General features: G+C 32.7%; 1 protein-coding gene across 2 annotated transcripts in view; it reads left to right on the top strand.

Annotated features, from left to right (window-relative positions):
* The first annotated feature begins 5,446 nt into the window (after positions 1-5,446).
* Positions 5,447-24,383, top strand: part of Fancl (FA complementation group L) — a 64,468-nt gene continuing 45,531 nt past the window's right edge. For both annotated transcript variants that reach the window (XM_071601591.1, XM_027934461.2), the window contains exons 1-4: positions 5,447-5,549; positions 15,368-15,426; positions 17,245-17,305; positions 20,696-20,752. In XM_071601591.1, the coding sequence (XP_071457692.1) occupies positions 5,454-5,549; positions 15,368-15,426; positions 17,245-17,305; positions 20,696-20,752 (273 nt within the window). In that variant the 5' untranslated portion in view covers positions 5,447-5,453. The remainder of the gene's footprint in view (positions 5,550-15,367; positions 15,427-17,244; positions 17,306-20,695; positions 20,753-24,383) is intronic.

Here is a 24,383-nt window from a genome sequence, read left to right as displayed (position 1 = left end):
AATTCTTCTCCTGTGGCAGTAATTAGTTCATAATTTCACGGCATCATTTCCTAGAAGCAATTACTGTTCAACTTAAAAGGTACATGATCAACCTATCTTCTCTACTGTTGACAAAATTGTAATAATATCCAGTGTTGGCATTCTACTTACATTTCAGAAACACCTTCTTGCTAAGCAGAGTCATTGATAATGTGAATAAGAATTTCCAAGTGTTTCAAAATTTTCATTCAGAAAATAAATATTTAGCTGTAATTATTGTTTTTTAGTCCATTTATTTCGCACGAACGTAATTTTAGAATTGCAAAGGATTTTAAAGATAATTAAGTGATTTATGCAAAGGTCAAGCATATTTAAGAAGACTAACCTGCAATGAAAAAAAGGAGCCAAGACAAAAAAGGTACGGATGGTTACAGAAAAGGAAATATATGTGGAGATTATACCAATGAAAATAGTTTCACCTTTACCATAATAAGAGAAATGGACTTTTAAATGATAATGCAATTATACTTTCACCAACAGATTGGTAAAGATCAAAGAGTTTGATGACACATCTGAATTGGCAAGGCTGTAGAAAGGCTCATAAATTGTTGTGAGAAAGTGGACTGGTACAACTTGAACTGGTAAACTTCTCAAGAGGGTAATCTAGCGATAACTATCGAAATTACAATTGAATGTATATGTTGGTCAAAATTTACAGAATTGTACATTACAATTGTAGTATAATTGTATGCATTAGGCCTGAAGTGTTCAAAATAAGAATGTTTTGTGTCTTCAAATTCTATATTGTCTTTAGAGGGAGTGAGTTTGATATATACTTACCGGAGTGCAATAAACTCCCAACATATATTTAGAAAAAATTGTGAAGCATTTCATTGTAAGTGTTTTCTACAACTCAATAGATGATTTGAAACATGACAGCATTTACATTTCTAGGAATCTTTGCTAATGCTTTATTTTTAAAAATTTATAGTACTGTTAAGTAATTTGTTTTACATGGAAAAGTGAAAGACCCTTTATTTTTTTTTAATTAGCTAATTATATCATCTTCTCTTCATCTTGACATTGTTTTTCTCTTTTCACAAATCATATTTTGTATATATTTTTATGGACCACTATTGTACATATACATACAATTTAAATGTCTTTTAGACTTTCAATCATGTTACTGTAACTTAACCATTTCTAGCTTATTGAAAATTTGATTGTCTCCTATTTCCATAAAGAGTTCTGCACCTATTTGGGTGGGGGGCTGATATACTCCCATAAGTGGTATTTACTAAAAAACAAATAACAAAAGAACACCACTTTTAAATTTTATGTTTATAAGTAGATTGCTTTTTAAAAGCATTTACCATTACAAATAACTATCAGCAATGTATGATTATATTTGTTTCTCCATAGACTTGCTAATATTGACTATTTATGTTTAAGATTTTAAAAAGCATAAGTTATTTGCTAAAATTTTTTAGTTGTTGATAGACCTTGTTTTATTTATTTATATGTGGTGCTAAGAATCAAGAACCCAGTGTCTCACAAATGTCAGGCAAGCACTCTACCACTGAGCCACAATCCCAGCCCAGTCTTGCTAAATTTTTATAAAGATAATTGAATTTTTAATTTAAAAATATATATGTATACAATCATTTTTGAATTCTAGAACAAAATTCAATTCACTCTTGTTAATTTAACTATTTGTCAAAAATTTATAAAATCAAACATTTTTTTATTACAGATAATTTGTTACTTATTTAATTTGTCCATAGATATGTTTTAGTAAGTATCAACAAAGGAGTACTTAGTATCAACAAAGGAGTCTGTAAAGGCATGGCTTAGGACACAACCAAATCTTATTTATTTTTCAAAACTGAAGGACATTTTAGGATGAAAAGTGTAATTTCTTTGCTTTCTTACTTTATTCAAAGCATATTTCTTTACTGTATAGATGTTGAAAATTGATTTTTATTGCTTCCTATAAATGTTACCAATATATCTGATTTCTATTCTTTATTTTTATGTAGGTCATATTCACTTCAGTTAAGCAACAAAATACAAATTAATTTTAGTACACCTGTGAAATTAAAATTTGTCTTAAAAAAAAGAAATTTTAACACTAATAATTTTCCTTTAAAATAGGCAGTACTCAGCCATAGGCAGGTGCAGGGCCTTTGCAGACTAAGCTTCTCCCGAAAGCTCAAGAAGTGCAAGCCTGAGTACCACCAGACATCATGGAGGAGCTGTTATGGAGCCAACTCTATCTAGAGGGTTCCCTGGAGGAGTTCTGTACCTTTCTGATGAAGATGCCAGGATTCTTAAGTTGTCTGCATATGCAAACGTAGATTTCAATTATCTGTAGATATTCTTGCTTGCTGAAACCCAAAAGCAAGGCGGGAACACATCTGACCAAGTTGCTGTCAATTCTAAATTCTGAAAGAGCCACAAGACAGAAATCTAAGAGAGCTTCTTGAACAATAGCTGTTGAGACAACAGACTTTGGGGCCTGAGATGAAGAGGCGATGGTACATTAAGGCCCTTGTCTCAAAGATAAACCCTTGTTGCCATGTAAAGCTGGAACTCAGGAAAACCATACAGGGATCTGAATTTCTGTATTTGAGATTTGATGAGATCAAGATCAACTAAATCCTGAAGAAAATTTCCAAGTAGAAGAAAGTATAAGATGCAACTAGGCTAACTGAAGATGATCTAAGAAAGAGTTTGGAGTTGTGGAAACAAAGGTGTCCACAGTTCCTCTCCACTGATCCACTGACCTGCTTTACTTTTCTCCTCCTCCTCCCCCTCCCCCTCCTCCTTTTAAATCTTGTTTTCCCAATGGTATCAAATGCTTAAACTAAGAAAATTAAATGTAACAGATGAAAGTCTCCTCTGGCTATTATGCTTATTCTTTGTAACTTATTTCCCTCCCAAATATAACCACTACTAGCAACACAGTATGTTTTCTTATGTTAACATAAATGTTAGAATAGTAAACAAACCATGACAGAACTTGTGCTTTTCTTTCATCAAAATGGCTCAGGGAGGCTCAGGCAGGAGGATTGGAAATTCAAAGCCAGCCTCAGCAAAAGTGAGGTGCTAAGCAGCTCAGTGAGACCCTGTCTCTAAATAAAATACAAAAAATAGGGCTGGGGATGTGGCTCAGGGGTTGAGTGCCCTTGAGTTCAATCCCAGTGCCCCCACCCTGCAAAAAAAAAAAAAAAAAAGTTTTGAGATTTTTCCATGACGTAATATATTTTCCCACAGTTAATGACATTTAAATACTACTATCTTTTGTGGCATAGTGTATTAAAGAAATCATGCCTAAGGATGCCTTGAAGAGCTTGAAATTTGGTGATTTCAATAATATGATCCTCATATTATTGGTCAGAGATTTCAATTTTGAAATCATGTTATCATGATGGTAACAGTAGTTCCTTGGCTGATCTTTAAATTAGTGAGTATTTTCTGTAGTTGATTTTTATTGGGCTTTTTGTAAATAATGATGCCAGCATACCATGTATGAATTGATGATGATAATGAGTGTCCACCACTTCGTATTGAAAACCTTAGGGTAATGGTCGAATCATTAAATCTGTAAGTCTTCATATAGTTTCTTGCCTAGTGCATTGTAGGTGCTCATTCACCATTTGCTAAATGTTAAATGTTATTTGCCATTTGTCATTTTAGTCTATTCAGGATGTTGTAAGAAAAATGTCATAAACTGAAGCATTTATAAAGAACAGAAATTTATTTCGCACAATTACACACACTTGGAAACCTAGGATCAAGAGTCAAGTTCAAGATTTTGGTGTATGGTGAGAGGCAACCTTCTAGAAAGCAATCTTTTCCCTGTAATCTTACATCTCACTCTTTTCAATGTAGATAATTGCCAAAAAACATTGGGTCTTTGCCTCTGAATCCTCACAATTAACTTATTCAACTCAGAAATTCCCAGAAAATTTACTAGATATCATGTTAGTTCTTAAGCAAAATATAGTCAAATCACTATTTATGGTAGTTGAATTTGTAAATGAGCATTTCCTATTGATAAAGTTTGTAATACAAGAAATACGATCATCAGGGACTAAGAAAGAAACCATATTGTTAGGGTAGCTGCGCAAATATCTATGAGAGGCACATCTCTGAGTTCTAGCAAAGGTTTATTGACAGAATATCTGCCAGACTGCCCTTCTGCAAGGCGCAGCAACCTGCTGGAAAAACTTAACTACATAGTAATGTACAATAGAGTAGTTAAAAAATAACCATCTGATCCCGTGATTATTATTTTGCATCTTTGCTGTGGTTTCTGCAGTTAGGGACTCTCTTGGGGTGGGCCTAAGCAAAAGTCATGCCTGGGTGGGCAGATGCTGATTTTCAAAATGGAGTTACTTTGGCCTAAGGACCTAACACATATATAGAGCAATACCTTTCAGAAGATAAGAAAGAGTTCCAAAAAGAGGTGGCATTTGAGAATGACGTTGAATAAAGGGTAGAATTTCCATCAGGGAAGCCTGGTGGTGGTGAGGGTTGAGGTACTAAAAATGAAAAAGAATCTTCCAAAGTCCAATTTCATTTGAGGGCAGTACAGATGGAAGGGGTGTATTTTATTTATCTTTGCACAACCATTGGCATATTATAATGATGTTTGACACACAGCAGGATTCGAAAATGTGATGCATTGACTACTAATAGGAATATCAAATAGCTATATGGTAAATATTAATAAGTTTCTTATTTAATCAGCCCTTAGTAAAAAGGAATAGATCCCATTCCTGAGTTAGGAAAAAAATCAAAACAAAACAAAAAACAAAACAAAACAACAACAACAAAAACCTATAGGAAGGGCTGTCAGAGAAAAATTAAGTTTATCTAATCTATCAGCAAACTTCTTTATGTTTTGGCTTATGTGTTTGCATTTGTAGTACACCAAAACCTGAGTTGGATAGAGGTCGACTCGAATTTTCAGCAATTTATATGTGTCTCTCAAATATAATATCTGATTAAAAATGGTAAAGCATAGAACTATACTGCAATGTACGTGATATTTTGAATGTATTATAATATATTGATTATTATATACAGAATAAGTGATAGTGCATGCTGAGGGCATATAGGTGACACTCTTGAATGAGAACAACAGCGAAGAAGGGGAGTGCATTAACTGGTCCAACATGCAGGCTGTAAAATCCATCAGTGCTGGAGGAAATGCAACCCAGAAGTTGTAGCAGTCTTTCAATAAAAGCAAATAAAATCACCAAAAGCTTCTTTGAACAATCAAGACTAGAAGGATCCCCAGCGGCCGGACCTGCGGCCTGAGAGCCTTCTTCCAGGCGCTCAGATGGGGCTCAGGGGCCTGGATGCTCACTTCCGCCCTTGAAGCCCAGCTCTTCCCGCCAAACTGGCTGCGGGGACCGGGGCCAGCGGGCGCCGGCGGAACTGCGCATGCTCGGCGTTGTGGCGCAATGGCGGGAACGGAGGGGACTCTGTTGCGCCAGTTCCCGCTGTTTCTGCCCCAGAACCGGGCGAAAACTGTGTATGAGGGATTCATTTCGGCTCAGGTACTCGCCCAGTTGTTGCACTCTCGCTAAAAGAGCCTCCAGCGTGGCGTCCCGGGCTCCGGAGTCTGCGACGGGCGGGCGTTAGCGACCCGGACCGGAGGGGATGCAGCGGGACAGCGCGGGACGGGTCCCAGACGCTGGGGGGACAGCGGCTCCCTGAAGCCGGACTCTCGCCGCCTTCCTTCGCCAGGCGGCGTCCCCCTTCGGTTCGGTGCTGGTCACCCGCAAGCCCCCGCTATTTGTGTTGCTTTGGGGGGGGGGAACCTCAGTTTGTTCCTCTGCCGAATCCGGGGAACCTGAGCACCTCTAGTTGCGAGGTTTTGTAGGAAATCTTAATAACAACGGAATTAATTACCTGTACCGATAGCATTCTCATACGGAGTTCATTACACTAGTAACACGTGCAAGGTCTTGAAGTTTGTAGAGTGTTTTCCAGGCATAGTATCTCAAGCCTCAGCCCTGTGGCAGAAAAATATTCTGGTTTTGATAGTTGAGGAAATCAGATCAGGGGAGACAAGTTGAAAAACTTGTCCACAATCTTGCATCACCTTCCCTTAAACTCAGGCTGATCCAATCCCGGATATTTTCCTTTCACGTTGTAGGAAGATATCTTAGGTTAGGATTTTGAGTATGGACTTTTCCTCTCTGAACATGACACTCATTCCTGTCCCCTTCACTCCTCCCAGCCAGCACAGCATACGTAACTGTTTAAGGAGAGGGATGATATCTTAGCAATTACTTTATGTCTCAAAAATATTAAGTGCATTATCAAATCCACTTGCTAAATGAAAATTGTCCCAAGGAGTTTCAGAAGATGAAATTAATCAGAATGTTCTGTGATTAGTGAAAGATTATATTTACTTTCTAATTCATGTGACCATCACAGAAAGTAAAGATTAAAATTCATTATTACATATGGAAGAAAAACCTACCGTTCCTTCCTCAATTGTTGAATTACCTAGTTAAAAAAATACTACTTGATTTCATACAGTGGTTAGAAAAGTTGAAAAAGTAGCATTAAGTTATTATTATTTTTTTAAAGGAATCCTGTTACACCTAGTTTTAGGCAGTTTTTGAGGGAAATACTTTATATATGTGTCTGCATCTGCTAACATCCTTTAGAAAAGTTGCAGCTATCAGAATTGGATGAAATTTTTAATGACCTTTGCCCAAAGTTACAATTCTAATTTGTACCTTCCTTAAATAGCTTTCATATATATATATATATTTTTTTTACTTAGGACTACTGGGGATTGAATCCAGGGTCTCTTGCATGCTAGGCCTGCACTTCACCACTGAGCTACATTCCCTAGCCCTTTTTAAATTTTATTTTGAAACAGAGTCCTCCTAAATTGCCTAAGTGATCTTGAACTTGCAATCCTTTTGTCTCAGCCTTCTGAATAGCTGGAGTTAAAGGTGTGGGCCAAAGCTCCCAGTTTAAGCAGCTTGTTTATATCAATCTAAACATTATTTGTCTAAAAATGTTTTCTGCATATTTCATATTTATAGAGAAGTAGCAAGGGTGACCAAAGAATTCTAGTATATTTATTAAAATTCATCAGTTTACATTTGACCCCCTTTGATTTATTCTTGAGTGTGGAATGTGTTTGTGGGAGCATATGTACTCATTATTTTCCTGAACCATTTGAAATTAAACCATAGACACACTCTCTTGTTATCCCTAAATACTTAAGCATACACTTCATAAAAACAGGGATACATTTATACATAACCATAGTACATTTACTAAAAGCAGGACATTTAATTATGGTATAATACCTTTTCTAACCTAGAGTCCATATTTAAATATTGTTAATGGTATGTATAATTGCATACTTTATACTTCCTTCATTCCCCATTATTCTGATGTAAAATCTTGAATTAAATTTGTCATGTTGTAGTGGCACCCCTCCTCCACACACACAAAAAAATCTTAACTGGGCTTCTCCAGAAATCTTCACCATGGCTGATTTTAGGACTGTCAGCAAAAGAGTCTCTACAAAAGAGTTCAATGTAGATAAACTTCCTATTTTCGTGTTGCCCTATTTTACTTGGCCACTAGCCTGGGAGAAATCGGCACTCCAGGTGCTGGACACCCCTCACAAACATTTATCCAGTATAGTAGTTTGTAGATGTTGTCCTTATACATACTGACATGTAGTGTTTCTCATCATCATTTTTTTTAATAAGTTATGGAATTTCTATTTGTAGTTCCTTTGAACCCCTGAGTTGTTTACTAGAAAGTTTTAAAAAATTTTTGGTGAAAGTTTCTACTATTAGATTCTTATCTCTTGAATGAGTTTTGGTAGTTTGTGTTCATCAAGGAATTTGTTCATTTCATTTTGGTTTTTAAATTTGTGAGCTTAAAATTTTTTATAATAGTCCCTTATTGTCCTTAGCATCTGTGATGATACTTCTTTTATTGGTTATCTTTTGCAGTATGATGATTCCAAACCTTAGTGGTTTAAAATTACAAACACTAATCATCTCTGTTTTAGTGGATCATGAATTTGGGATCGATTTAATTGGTAAATCTTGATTGAGTCTGTCACGAACTTGCAATAAAGTTGTTTGCCAAGATGATGACTTTGATTATTCAAAGGTTGAATAGTTTGAGGATTTGCTTCCGAGATTATTCATACATACAGCTAGTGGCTTGAGTCTTCTGCTTTTGACAGGGAGCCTCATGTTCGCATCACATGGACCTGCATAATATTGCTTGACTGTCATCACAGCATAACAGCTAGCATCTCAGAGTGAGTGATAAAAGAACAAGCAGAAAGCTGCACATTATCTTTTTTCCTTAGCCTCTTAAGTCACACGATTTTACCTGTATTTTATTCTATTTGTTAGAAGCAAGTCTTCAAGTACAGTCCATATTCAAAAGGAATGACATCAGGCACCAACTCCTAAAGGTAGAAGTCGTCAGATAATTCATGGATATATTTTTTAAAATGCTTTTTTGTTCTATTTCCTTCTATTGGTAATTTGTGCCTTATCTATTTTTCTCTGGGCATCTGGATACAGGTTTATTCAGATACCTTTGTGTTATTGACTTATAATTTAATATTGTATTAGCTATAGAGCAAACTTGTATGATTTTAACCCTTAAATTTACTGAGACTTATTTTATGGCCCAGAATCTTGTCTCTTTTGGTATATATTCTGTTTATACTTGAAAAAAAAAATATGTTGCCATTGGATGGGGTTTTCTATAAATATGAGTTAGATCAAGTTGATTTATAATACTATTAGAGTTTTTCTATACCCTTATTTTTGTGTGTTACTTGTTCTATCAGTTAGTGAGGGGGTGTTAAAATCTCCAACTAGTAAGTTTTCTTATTTTACTTTAAAAATTTTTATTGGTACATTATAATCATTCATAATAGTGGGATTTCTTGGTAATGTATTTGTACATGCATACAATAGAAAAGTGTACTATTGTCAGTTTTGTTTCTTAGTACCTTCACTTTTCTTCTCCTGTTCAGTTTTTCAGTTTCTGCTTTCATTTTTATTAGTTTGTCCTTCACATAATTTGAAGTTTTGTTATTATTTACATAAACTTTTAGGGGCATAAACTCTTGGAAAATTGATTTCTTTATAATTATGAAATGACCCTTTTTATTCCTAATAATCTTTTCTTTGAAATCTGTATTTTCTGATACAAATATAGTGATGCCAGCTTTCTTTGGTTTAGTTTCTCTTTCCATACTTTAAACTTATTTGGATCTTTACAGTGAGTTTCTTTCTGGACTTTGCTTTTTTACGGAGTCTAACAATCATTGCCTTTTACTTGGGCATGCTTAGACCATTTACATTTAATGTGATTTTTGATATGGTTGGATTTAAATATTCTGTTTTGCTGTTTTCTTTTTGTCTAATGTGTTCTTTATTTTTTCCTTATTTTTCTGCATTTTACATTCCTTATTTTTTTTATATTCCTGCATTTTACATTCCTTATTTTTCTGCATTTACATTTTACATGCACGTTCTTTTTATGATTCTGTTTCATCTCCTTTGTTAGCTTTTTTACTATATGTTTGTCAGACTGTTTTCTGTTGCTACAACTTTGTACTGCAGACTGGATAATTTATAAAGAATGCTGTTTGTTTAACTAATAGTTCTGGAGGCTGAGAAGTCAGGAGCATGATGCTGGCCTCTTATCACCTTTGGCTAAGGCCTACTTGTTGCATCTTTACATGATAGAGAACTTCACATGGTGTGAAGAGCAAGATTGCTGGCTTGGGTCTCTGTTGCTCTTCTTATCAAGTCACTAATGGCATCATATGGGCTCAATTCTCTTGGCCTCTTGTAATTGTTAATTATCTCCCATAGGCTATTAATATATGATTTAGGGGATTAACTTTCCAACACAAGAATTTCAGGGGACTTACCAAAGCCTAGAAGTATTTGTTTTTTGTTTTTGTAAGTAGCTGCTTAAAAGTTTATAGTATATATCTTAAAACTGTCATGATCTACCTTAAAGTAATATTAGGATTCTATTTTATATGCAAAATTGATTTATTAGCTATATGATTTTATCCCTCATTCTTTGTGTGTGTTTTCTTTAGGGCTCACAGTATGCATCTTTTAATTTATCACTATCTGCTTTCATGTATACCACTTCCCTAAGGAATCTCGTGACAGTGTACTTTTTTAAAAAATATATATTTTCAGTTGTTGATGGACCTTTATTTTGTTTATTTATTTATATGCAGTGCTGAGAATCGAATCCAGTGTCTCACACGTGCTAGGCAAGCACTCTACCACTGAGCCACACCACCAGCCCAGTATCATAGGACAGTATAGTTTCGTTTCTTATCTGCTGGTCCTTGTGCTATTGTCACATACTTTCTCTTATAATCCCACCAATGTGATTATTGTGTGTGTGTGTGTGTGTGCGCGTGTGTGTTGCTAGGGATTGAACCCAGGGCCTTGTGCATAAAAGGCAAGCATTCTACCAACTGAGCTATATCCCCAGCCCAACCAATGTGGTTATTAATTTTGGTTTAGATGATTATTTTAATTAATAAACTAAAAATAGTTTTAGATTTAAAGGAGACTTGAACTGGTGATACTGCATTTCTATCCCCATTGCCTTTTCCACATAGTTTCTCCTATTATTTCTTTATTTTGGTCCTGGAACTCAAACCCAGGGCATTGAGTGTGCTAGGCAAGTGCTGTATCCCTGAACTACATCCCCAGCCCTCTGTTATTATTAACATCTTCATATTAGTATGGTGTGTTTGTTATAATTAATGATTAATGATTTGGTTGATGTTAAAAATATTTATACATTTATTAATTTAATTTCATACTTCATTAAGATTTCCTTACCTTTACCTAATTTTTTCCCCCTCTCCTGGGATCCCACCTAAGATACCACCTTACATTTAGTTATCATATCTCCTTAGGCTTCTATTGGCTATGACATTTCCTCAGGCTTTTCATGTTCTTGATGACCTTGACTCTTTTATGAATATGAAATGGCTTGATTTTTTGAGGAAGTACAAGTTAGATTTATCATAGGATATTCATTTATTGGAATTTGGTTGATATTTCTCCTGAGTTAGGGTTATAGGTTTTTAAGAGGAAGATCACAGAGTTAAAGTACCATTTCATTTTATTAAGGGTACAGTCAATTAATATCACTGATGATGATTGATCCTGGCCTTGATCATTTTGCTGATGTAGTATTTGTCAGGCTTCTTCACTGCAGTCACTGTTTTCTCCCTTTTTAATATTATACTCTCTGAAAAGAAGTAACTATAAGCAGTCCCAGCTTAAAGAGTGGGAATTAGTTTCTCTTTTATGATTAATCTGAAATGCTGCATGGGAAATTTGTTTATTCTCCCTTATTTATTCATTAAATTATTTATTTACACAAGTATGATTTATGGGCACTTATTTTATATTTTGGTTTATAAACTAATACTATTTCATTGCTCAAATTGCTTTGCAACAGTCAGTCCCTCCCCCTTTTTTTAAGTCATTATCCTCTAAAAATATATTTTTTAAATAAAAGATCTTATATCTTTACCTATATATTTGCTGTATCTAGTATTTTTTATTATATATTCACATTTGTATCTTATTTTCTTTGTTCCTGAAGGTCTTCTGTTAACATTTCAGGATAGTACATGTCTGCTACTGATGGATTCTTTTAGCTGTTTTATGTGGAAAAATGTGATTATTTGGCCTTTATAAGATAATTTCACTGGGTGTAGAATCTAGTTAACAGGTTTTTTTTCTTTTTCTTTTTTGATTTGGTACTATAAAGATGTTTCACTAAGCCTTGCACTCTTCCTATGAGAAGTCTGTGCTCTTAGCTTTGTCCTCTATTTATTGTTGTATTTTGTCTTCCTCTGATTTTTATCACTGGTTTCAGCTAATTTGTGTTGTATCTTGATGTAATTTTCTTTCTGTTTTTTCCCAATATGGCTTATGGAACTTCTTTGATCTGTGAGTTTATATTTTCATTTAATTTGGAAAAAAAAACATTAGCTGTTATTTCTTTAGAAATTTGTTCCTTCCTCTCTCATGTGTTGGGGACTTCCAATACTTATGTGCCTATTAAGCCACTTTAAGTTCCAAGTGGGGCTGGTCCCATTTTTTTCCCTTCCATCTCTTCCTGTTTTATTTTGGATATATTTTGTTGCTATGTCTCCAAGTAAACTAATATCTTTTACGTGGTTTCATGTGCTGTTTATACCATTTTGCATATTTTTCATCTCAGATGTTGTATTTTTTCATTTCATTAATTCAGGTTTTTTATATCTTTCCTGCCTCTATGTAGTGTGATCATGCTTTCCTCTTTCTTCTTCAACATATGAAATAAAACTGTTTTATTTTTGACCAGTTCTATCATCTGTGCTATTTTTGTGTCTGCTTCTCTTGATTTTTCTCCTCATTATGGTTCTTATTTTTTCTTCCTTGCATACCTAATATATCTTAATTGGTGTCGGATATGACATCTACCTGGTGCATGCTAGATGCTTTTGTTTTCTAAATATTCTTGAGATTTGTTGTGCATTACAGTTAAATTACTTGGAAAGAGTTTAATCTTTTCAAGATTTGCTTTTAAGCTTTTTTAGGCAAAACCAGAACAGAATTTAGTTTAATTTGGCTATGCCAGTGAGGCAATACCTTTCTGCATATTCTGCTTATACAGTATTTCCTAGAATACTTACATCACCTTTTCTTATGGTTCTCAGTTTAAATGGTTTTCTCACATCAATGCTGAAGTCTCCCACATAAGAAATTCTCTGAAGTACATGGGAGTTTTCTCTGTGTGTGCTTGTCCCTCTCTTTGCATCTCTCTTCTTGTTGGTACTTAATTATCTTGTGAATTCTACATGCTTTGGCCTCCTCTAACTTAACCTCTCTTCTCAGATTAGGGAGGCTGTTTAGCTGTTTGTTTCCTCATCCTTACCTGTGGCCTAAATATTTTTCAGGGAGTAAGGCTGGCCAATTATAAGGATTTTTAATTTGTTTTCTTCTTTCAAGGAACAATGTCCTGTGCTGCCTATTGTTTAATGTCTGAAAACCATATTTACATATTTTTAGTCCTGTTTTTAAATTAAGGTAGACTAGGTAAATCCCGCCTCCGTTACTTCATCCTGCCTAAAAGCAGAAACACTTTAGTTTCTTAAAATTTTAGTTTCATTCTTTTTAATTTTTTTAATCTTGCTTTGAGATGACTGATAACAATCTTATTTTGTTGCCCATGTAAGTGTTTTGACCTTTTTCCTAGAAAGACTGAACTTTTTCCTTATTTTAAAAGTCTTTATTAAGATATATCTCAGAGTGGATCATTCTGAGTCATTTTTCTTGTGTCTAGTTGTCGCTTTTGTTATGTGGATTTCCAGAAAGTATACTTGGATTATAATTTTAAATATTTTTTCCTCCTGTCTTCTTCTCTAAGTCTTCCAATTATATGCATTTGGACTTTCTTTGCCTGATTTCATCTTCAACCCTTTTTCTTTGATGGCCTTTATTTTTTTTCTCATTTGGTAATTTTCTTGCTTTTTCTTACTCCTTATGAAATTTTTATTTAACTTTTTTCCTTGGACACTTTTAAATTTATTCTCCCATTTTAATAGCTCATTCATTCCTACTTTAAGAAAAAAACACTTTCTGATCTTAGTCTGGGTTTTCTCCTGGGTCTGTCATCTGAAATGTTTGATCTTCATTTTCTGCTTTTGTTTCATGGTAACTTTAAAGGATTGATGGAAACATTATTTGTTAAACATTTTGACTATGTACAATAGTTATAAAATTCCTAGTTCAATAATACACTATTTACTGGTAAAGAAAAAAATGCAGTTTGTTTAATGGATGGTTTTGGGGGGGAACTTTTGAGGGGAGTATTATGTTCTTTTTTTCTCATATAAGAGCTTAAGTTTTCCAGTCTTTTTTTCTTCCTAATGCCCAGTTTCCAAAAGGTGTTTTTTACCTACCTTTTTACTGTCTTCTGCTTTTAAATCATTTCCTCTACAAGACTGTTTCTTTGACTTTTGTGTTCACATTAATCTTCTGTTCCTCGTAAGCTTGGAAAATCTGCTTTTGGGGAAGAGTTAATATTTTTTCAGGTGGTTTAACTACAAAAAGTCTAAATTTGGACATTTTTTTGAACCAGAAAAGTATTGTGGTATGTGACACGTCATTTGACCTCTAAAATAGTTCGATTTCACAAATAGGGAACTTTGGAATTTTATTCTTATACTGTTCCTCAGGTAAATTGTGAATTGTGAACATAGGTTCTTACACCTATGTGTGGGATGTCTATAAAGTTAGGTTAAAGTTGCTACATAATACCTTTTAGTGTTTTAATGAAATAGTGAATTATTGTTACTTGACCTTTGAAAAGGTCAGTAGTACATTTTGTTTCATTTTTTCAAAAGGACATTTAAATGTAATGAAAGTCAGAACTGTAATATTACCATGAAAGTAAAGGTTATGGGGTACATTTAATTGTGTTCTTCTGTTTTTGAATCTGCTTTGAGGGAGACTGCTAAAATTCCACATGGTAATTGTTTTTTCTTTTTTTTTTTTGAGAATTTTATTACTCTTTTCATTTTATACTGTTGAAGCAAAAGATTACATTTCTGTTTGTCTTTTTCTGCTTATTTTTTTCTCAAATTTCACATGTATTATCCTATTTAAGTTATAAAGTTTAAACTGCTTACCCATTCACTTTCTAAAGAAAGTAAAACTGAATATATTTCCCAGAGAACACTCTTCCCTTTCCTTAAAAAGAAACTTGAATAAAATTCTGTATATTCAAATATGTAAGTTTGTGAATACTTAGATTAAAATAAACAATATGTTTCTGCTTTTATCTATTAAAGGTTTACTAGTATGGAAAAATTAAATATACTCCAGTTTATGGAAGTATTTTATGTTGAAATATTTAAATTGTGTAATATATTTATGAAAATTTAGAAAGTAAGTGCAATCATGAGCAACCTGAGGGAATTTGTTTATTTCCTAAGAACATTTAAATTTCCTTTATATGTCTGCTAACAGTGTTGAGGTTGAATTTCTTGTATATAAGTTACTTTATCTAAAAACAAGGTCCAAGTATATATGATTTTGATTTTGTAATATTTCCAAAGTTTTTGACATACATTTATGAAATATTTCCCCCCAAATCCTGTATTCCGTTGCTTATATTTTTTAAGTATAAAAAATTTGGGTAAATTTGATAACTTTTGGAAAATACTGCCTTTTTTGTGATTCTATGTTTAACTTCTCTTAGCATTAAGTAAAAGATGAAACTTTGAGTGATTTTTTTTTTTTTTACATTTTCTCTATAGGGGAAAGACTTCCACCTTAGAATAGTGTTGCCTGAAGATTTACAAGTGAAGAATGCAAGGTGATGTGATGTTTAGTGACATGCTTGTATCTTGGTGGAATAGGCAAGTGTGTTTAAACTGATTCTGGTGACTAGAGTTTTGTCTAATATGTTTATTAATGAATCCTATCAATAAACCTAAAACATTTCTGATTGTTTGAAACCAGTGGCATTTGTAAGTAATTTCCTTGCTACTTAAGTGCTTTTCAGAGGTAATACATTTTTTTTAAAGCAGTAAACAATAATTGTGTATACTTCCCTAATAAGAACTGAATAGAAGTTTAAAAGGATTAGAAATCCCTCCCCCCAACTTTGGACTGAGTATTTATATGTAATATAATAATATAATGTGACAAAAATCTAGTTTAGTTCTGTTATAAATTATGTATAAATAGGGACAGGTGGTACAGACGACTAGTCAGAAGATGAGACTAGGTATTTAGGCATTGTCACAAATCTCAGTTCTGCTCCTAAATATCTCTGGAGTAGAGTGGAGGAATCCAGAGATATTTATGTGTAGATTTGATAGGATTTTGTGATTGGAAGTGGCAGTAAGAGGGAAAGAGATTAGAGGATACTTTCCAAGTTCTTGGCTCAGATTATTAAGCTTATGAAGAGATCACAGATGGAAAAGTGGAAGGGAGATTGTTTTTAGGAATATATTGAGAGTAAAACATCAGAAGTAGCTATTTAGTAAGTAGTAGTAGTATATTGGTGTGGAATCTGAGTGAGAGATTTGGAGTGAAGTTATATGTGAAAATCACAGTTGGCATAGAAGTTGAAGCCGTCAGTATTAATAGATTTTCTAGTTTCTGTGTCTGTGGGGTGAAAAGAGAAGGCCAGTGATGGGATCTTAAGGGAGGGATTTATAGAATTTATAAGACTAGGATTGGCAAAAAAAGAGGAAAATTTGAACAGTAGGTTTTAAATAGGGATTGAAAGAAGGAATGGTTAGCCATGCTGAGTGTTGCAAAGATGAGGTTAGATATGAATAGATTTGTGCAGTCGAAGAAACTGGGTTGTTGGGGTTTTGACTGGATGAGTGGGTAGAAAGGGAATGGAAAATATAAACTACTTTAAGGAAAAGGGAAGGCATGTGCATTTAAGGAAGAGCTATGATTTTTTTCAAGATGATATATACTTAATTCATTAAGGAGAAAAACTTGCAGAGAGTAAGTTAAGGCTATCACAGGTAAAAAGATAATTAATGAAGTGACCAAGGTAGTAGCAAGGAATCCAGTGCATACTTGGAGAGGATGTTATCCATAGACAGTTGAATAAACTGCTCTGCATAAGGAGATGGGGTCCCTACAGGATTTAAAAGTTGAAGGCAAGTTAATATAATTCCTTAGAGAAATTACTTACCTGCAGGTGAGGTAAGCCTAGTAGATAGATGAATTTTAACTTATCACTACTTATACAGTTCAAAGTATGTATTCTTTTGGTTACATTAATCTGGAAGTTGAATAAGAATATAGTGCTGTATATGTTTTTTTAAATACAATTTTGATGTACTCAAAACCTTTGGTTTTATTTAACCTACCTTTAAGAATTGAGTGCAATAGTAAACTTTGCTTTGGGTAATTTAAAGTTAAAAAGATGTACTGTTTGCCTGTCATTTATTGATTGTGGTTATTTATATTTCGAAGTAAAATTAATACTGACAATTTGAAGACAAGACTTTCAACAGTATAAGTGGTAAAATTTTATTAACTTGTCAGAATTATGTTTATGTCATTTTTTTGATCATATGTGCATGTTTGTGTTAACATACAAATAAATTTTCTTATTTTAATTCTGAACAATGAATAAAACCATTTTGTTTTGTTAAAGTTTTAGATTACTATGCAGTTGGCAGTTGAAAGCTATACTTAATGGATACCATCAAATAGTCCAACAGGTAAGTCTTTTAAAGGTTTATGCTTTAAATGAGGATAAGAAAGTATTAAATTTACTTTTTAAAGCCCTGCTTTGTACTACACTGAGATTTTAGCTCACTCAATTCAGAATGGCAGTCATCAAGAATGCAAACAATAATAAATGCTAGAGACGGTGTGAAGAAAAATGGAATAATTTTACACTGTTGGTGGGATTTTAAGTTAGTATATCACTATAGAAATCAGTATGGAGATTCCTCAAAGACTAGGAATGGAACCACCATATGACTCAGCTATACCACTCCTTCGTATTTATCCTAAAGAGTTAAAGTCAGTGTACTAAAGCAATACATGCATACCCATATTCATAGCAGCACAATTCACAATGGCCAAACTATGCAACAAGCCTAGGTGACCCATCAGTGGATGAAAGGATAAAGAAAATGTGGTATATATTATAAACAGCGTAGTTTTATTTAGCCATAAAGAAGAAGGAAATTATGTCATTTGTAGGAACATGAATAGTACTTAAGAGTGTAATGTTAAGCAAAATAAGCCGAATTCAGAAGGTCAAGGGTTATATATTTTCTTTCTTATGTGGAAGCTAGAGAGGAAAAAGGAAAATAAAAGTGGGTGGGTGGAGAGATCTCATGAAAATCAAAGGGAGATCAGTATAGGAAAGGAACCAGGGGGAGGGAAAGGGGAAATACTGAGGAATAATATTTGCTAAATTATATTATTATATTGTGTTCATATACAAATATGTAACAATCCCACCATTGTGTACAACTAGAATACACCAATTAAATAGCATGGAAAAAAATCCTGCTTTGCAGAATGTTATAACAAAGTGGTTTCATAGTTGCTAAAGTTTTTAGGTTCCATCTCTGGCTATTAAATATTTTAAGGATCTATAGATTACACAAAATGGTTTCTGGAAGACTGGGGCTGTAGCTCAGTGGCAGAGTGCTTGCCTAGCATGTGTGAAACACTGGGTTTGATCCTCAGCACTACATAAAAATAAACAAATAAAATAAAGATATGCTGTCCATCTATAACTACAAAAAAAAAAAAAAAAAAAAAAAGGTTTCTGGAATCCTCAGCGGATTCCCAGGTAGCATTTGTGTTGTTGAAACTGATTTTCATCCTTGAGCCATTAGGCCCTTCAAATGGATTCACCCCTATTCGTGTTTGTAGCTTTCTTGGTGATGTTTTTTTGTTTTTGTTTTTTTTTCTCCTGAGACTGAATAGTGGTGACAGGAAAAATACAAAACAAAGCAAAAACAAAACAAAACAAAAAACCCTGGGCCCATTTAGCGCTGTAGCATATCTATAACAAAAATGAATCTTTTAGCTCTAGAATAGCAACAGAAAAGGTGTGAGAGAAATCACTTAGGATCAGGTGTACTTGCATAATGAGAGGAGAAATGGTAGCCAAGGTGAGATACAGGCAGGATTAATTTAGTTATTCTTAATGTATATGGTCCTGTACCTGAAAATTCCTTGAATAATCAGAGAAACTTAAACAAAACAAAACAAAGCAAAAAAAAAAAAAACACCTACCAATAAACAAACAAAAAACTCCATAATGTTATTGAAGCAACTAAAAATAATGAATTGTCTCTTATAGAAAAATAAATGTTAATAGAATTGCATTTTTTGATTCTTTTATCCATTTGTATTTTTCCTATTTCCTATATATTTTCTATCTTACAAGCAAGTTATGTGTGATAACCAACAATGAGAATCACTCACATAAAGCATTACTGAGTCATAAAGAAATACAGGAGATAAACTACTTACTTTGTAGAATATAGGCTGTGATAGTTGCAGAATAATTACAGCAGTTTTTTTTTTCTTAATGGAATGTTTAAATTTCCTTTTTTCACTGCCCCTCCCCACATTTCTATGACAATTTGTAGTATACACTGAAGTTTAAGAAATTAATCTATTGTGATGTGTAGTCTGGAAAAAAATGTTAAATCAAGCTATGTATAACAGTAAAATGTACAATTCTGTTTTCCTCTACTAATTGACCAACAAATTTTCTAGAAAACATGTCAGTTGCTTATCTCTCCCTGCCCTCCAACTGGTCAGGTAGACCTCAGTATTAGTTTGAGTTTTTGTTTTAGTCAAAGACCATTTGAATATTATTATTTTTATCTTGTCTCATTTTCAGTAAATATGGCCCAAGGGGTTAACAGATTTATTTCTGTAAAGAATAATAGTAACATCTTTAGATTTGTTGACCATAAATCTCGTCACAATTACTTTACCCCCTTCTTATAGCACCCAAGCAACCATAGACGAATGGCAAATGAATTTATGCCTGTATTCCTATAAAAACTTTATTAACAAAAATAGGTATTAAGCTGAATTTAGCTTCTGGCTGTAGTTTATAGACCCTTGATGTAATTTGTTACTTGTCTGTAGTAAACTAAAGGAAAGAAATACCATGTAAAAAAGGTATAGTTATGTTCTGTGAACATATGTCTGCTCAAAGCTATGTTAAGATGTAAGTATGTCTTCATGCATTGTTGAAATATCCTAGATTCTTATTATTCTCATCTAAAAAGATAGACCAGATTTATATTTGACTTTGTTAAGAACTATGTGGAGTTAGTGTAGTGCAACAAAAACCCAAAATACAATATTTTGAAGCACAGAAATGATTGTTGAGTTCTAAGAAAGCAATGTAAAACTCGTTTTTCTTTTTTCTTTCTTTCTTTCTTTTTTTTTATTCTATAGCTATTTTGAGAAAGAAAGATTTCAGGGAAATGGAACCATAACTCCTAAATATTCATTCTACTTTAGAGATTATTTCCTTTGGCCATTTTATTATAATAGCTTTTATTTTATTGAATGATTATCTCCTTTTGAATTAATATGGGCTAGTTGTGAAAGGACAAAAAATAACTATAAGTGGTCTTTAAGGTCAAGGAAATGACAAAAATATTTAATATTGTTGATAAACACTTGTTAGTCCTTATAATAATTAAAAATTTAAAGTTATGTAGATTTGTCTGGTTTTTATGTTTTATGTTCTTTCCATTTACATCTCTCTCCCCTCCTCCCCTTCTCTCCCCTCTTCCTCCTCTTTCTTAAAATAATGATGTCATTTGCTAGATTTGCTAAACTTGGCAGTGAGCAGAGGAGTATGTGAAGTTTTAAGTGACATTCTTATACAATTCATTATGTCTCACTAAAATAGATTTGAGGGATTTAATTACTTTTTTCAAAATGAAATTGGTAAGAATAGTAGGAATGATGACCATTATTTTATTACTTAATTCCTTTAAGTTGTAGACATAGCCAGTATTTTTTCACATTCATTTTAGTTTGTATTTTATTCCATTTTTGATGATTAGAATATTTATTTACATATTAAATTAATTAGAAATGTTTTGATTTAGAGAATGCAGCACTCTGCTGATCTAATGAGTTTTATGATGGAGTTGAAGATGATTTTGGTAAGAATCTTTTCTTCTAATATTGTTACCATATTCTAAAGTCTTGCTTGTTTCCATAAACTTTTAAAAATCTCTTAGAATGTAAAACTTGTCAACTTCCAGTCATTTACTCTTTTATTTTACTTTGTGCATAAATGTGAATGGTACTTCCCTTGAATTGCATAAGGAAAGAACTATATGTAGGAATCAGTTTCATTGTATCATAAACTTGGTACCTTTGATACTAATGTTCGATAGATGCTAAAGAAATAAAATGCATTCTTGGCCTATGGGAGAATGTAACATCTAGGGAGAGATTAGATAATTATACTTAAAGATATAATAAGATGCATGAATAATTTTGCATGTAGCTGCAGATCCCTGAAAAACTTGTTGGACTTCATTAAATATATTCAGTTACAAACAATAGGTGTTTGGTCAGTTAATTAATTTTGCATAAAATAGTTGATTATTTAGTTTATCTTGTAGACATTGTTTACTTATAATCTTTTTATTACACAGGTCTTTAACATAAACAAAAGAGGAGAGAAGGTTATAGTGAATATCATGAGCCTGTAATCTAACCTTTACATATATTTTTCCTTCTACTTTTTTTTTTTTTAAGAAGAGACTCAGTGAAGACTCAGTGAACTTAATAATTCCTTATAGTGGCTTTGCTTGCATCAATATCCAAATAAGGTCCACACAATATATTAATGTCTTTAGTCTTAAATTAGATTTATATGATATTTAATTTATAGTAATATCTCCCCTTCATCTTACCCTTTCTCTCTTATGTCATCTACTTGTTGAATAAACCAAATTATATATCCTATAAAATTTCTCACATTATAGATTTAGTTTGTTAGATATTTGTGGATTCTTTTTAACAGTCTTCTATAGATTGAGCATTCCTTAGCTGAAAATCCAAAATGCTCCATAATCTCAGACTTTTTGAGTGCTGACATCATGCCACAAGTGGAAAATTTCACACTATGAAACTTGGTTTGTTGCAGAAATTGTTAAATATTTTAAAAAATTGCTTCAAATTATGTGTATAAGGTGCATATGAAATAAATAAATTCTCTTTAAGTTTCAGCCTCATCCTAAAGATATCTTATTATGTATTTATAAATATTCCAAAATCTGAAAAAATTTAAAATCCAGAAACACTTCTTATCCCCAGCATTTTGAGAATAGGAGTACTCAACTTTTATCTTCTTTGTAATTTTGCAGTTAGATCTAGAGGTCCCAGTAGATTTGGATTCATTTTTTTTTAAATAAGCATACTCAGTGCTGTGTACTTATATTACATGATGTCCCATAATTTCTCTTTTAATTAAGATTGATCAGTAGATTTAGATCCATCTCAGAGTTTCCCATCAGCCTCTCACAGAGTGATTTTAGCATCCAGTATTAATAATAGCCTAAATCCACTATTTCATTAGAATTTACAAATGGTGATATTTTAAAAATAATTCTGTCATCTGCATTTATTATCTGAAAATCTTCTGAAGAGAAGAACCCTCAATAGTTATTCGGTTAATTTGAGGTACAGCTCGTACTAGAAGATAGGATAAGTGCTTGTTTCGTTTCCTTTTTTTTTTTTTTTTTAAGATCAATTTTTAGAATAATGAGTTGGTGCCTAGCAACTGTTACAGGGAGCTAAAGATTTTTCTTTTTAGTGTCATTATGAACTCATGAGTTGTTATATATTCGATTAACTTTTATGCACTGTACTCATTTTCTTTTTGATGCTTAAATTATCCCACTTTTGGTTGGTGTAAGCCCCTTCATGTTGGCTTCTCAGTTCTTTTAATGTAACCAAACCTCCTATGCTCTAGCTTCATTTACTCATCTTACTCTAGAACTGTAATTAGACATTTCTCCAAAACCATAGATTTCTTTTGTGTGTATGTGTGAAATGGTATTGGGCTGCTGTGACTGGAAAGTGAAGTAATCATTGATATTACTAATTCTAGACTCTTTCAGTGGACAAAGCTAGGAAAAATACATTTTAGAAGAATTACAATTAATTATCTATTAATGTTGCTATTTCCAATTCAGATTTGGCATTGAGTTTTTACTTCTTTGTTTTTATGCTTGCGTGTCTTTTACTTTGAAATATTGGTTTCTAATGATATTAGCATTATTACGTTCTTTGGTTATGCTTTACTTGTTATGTTTTTTTCTCCATATATATGTTTATTATTATATTTGCTTATATCAAAATTATAATACCTATATTGCTTCCAACAGTTGAAAGCACTTGGATATTTTTTCATGGTTTTCTTTGAGACTTTTTCATTTTTTGTAGCATTGCCACATGTTGAAAACTTAGTTGCTAGATTTTTTTGAGTCATTTTAAAAAAATCCTTCTAATAACCCTCTGAGGTAGAACTTAAAAATGCTTGGGGTCAGAATAAAGAGATTAAAATTAATTTCTGCATTAAATTTCAAATTATGAATTTTTAAACCCAAAGTTGATTATGAATGTCATCAAAGACCATGATATAATAACCTTAAAAATGATCAGGTGAAGAAGTAAAGCATATTTGTTTTGTATCCCCTTGACACTGGAAAAAAGTTTGAAATTTTTCTCTTATCTTTTTTTTAATAATTTTAATGTTATACAAATATAGGGTCTGAGGGAACCAGAGTAAAACTATATACACTATTAAATTCTTATTACTAAAAGTAACTTTATTGAGTTGTAAGTAATAGAGCTATTGGTCATGTCATTTTGAGGAAACATTTTAAGATGAGATATTAAAATTTATTTCTGATTTCCAGCATTTTACTTAGTATATTTGTGCTGCCTTTCTGAATAAAAAATGAGAGCCTATATTTTATCATTCTTTATGAATCATAGTAAAATAGGTGATTTTATTGCTCATTCAAGATATTATACCTAAATATGTAAGAATTACTAGTCTATTTCTTAGGCTGTGTTGTTAGTAGTAGAATTCCTAGAATATAATCAACATTGGAGTTCTTAAGTGTGGTACCCAAATGAAATGAGTAGTTATTGAACTTATTCAGGAAATTTTGTAAATCTCCTATGGATTTCCTAGTAATAACTGGGCATATTGTGGCAATTTAGTATATATGTTAAATCTTCACTACCAAGTCCCTTTGTCCCCTTTGTGAAAAGTGGTTGTCTCTCTGTCTTTGCCTTATTTTCTATTAAGGTTCTAAAGTAGGAGTAACTGTCCTGACCCACAGTGGAAGGCAAATGACATAAACCTAGGTTTGAAATACATTTTTATTGTCCAAGTTTATTTTTACCTTCAATATTTATGGATATTCAGTAATTAATATTTCTGAATAAAAAAACTTCAAAAGAAATACTGGGTAATTGTTAATTCAAAGAACTGTATTAACTCATTCAGTGACAAGTGGAGGATAATCTTAATGATACAAATTAATTTTGTGGCCCACCAAGCTATTTTTAGATAATATTAGACATTTAGGTCATAAAAAAGGCAGTGTATGTTTTTTCTCTTAGGAGCTTACCCTCTAAATCCATATTGATTTCTTGGCTTTACAGATCTGGTTTCATGGTTTTATCATCCTAAATTTTTTCAGAATTAGATTGAAGTAGTTTCAGTTAATAGTTCTAATTCTGAAATTCTCTTTTGTAAAATATATT

The sequence above is a fragment of the Marmota flaviventris genome, chromosome 14, assembly GCF_047511675.1.
Source record: "Marmota flaviventris isolate mMarFla1 chromosome 14, mMarFla1.hap1, whole genome shotgun sequence".
NCBI classification, from domain to species: domain Eukaryota; kingdom Metazoa; phylum Chordata; class Mammalia; order Rodentia; family Sciuridae; genus Marmota; species Marmota flaviventris.
Note: the sequence above shows the minus strand (reverse complement) of the source record. Positions and strands in the feature narration are given on the sequence as shown.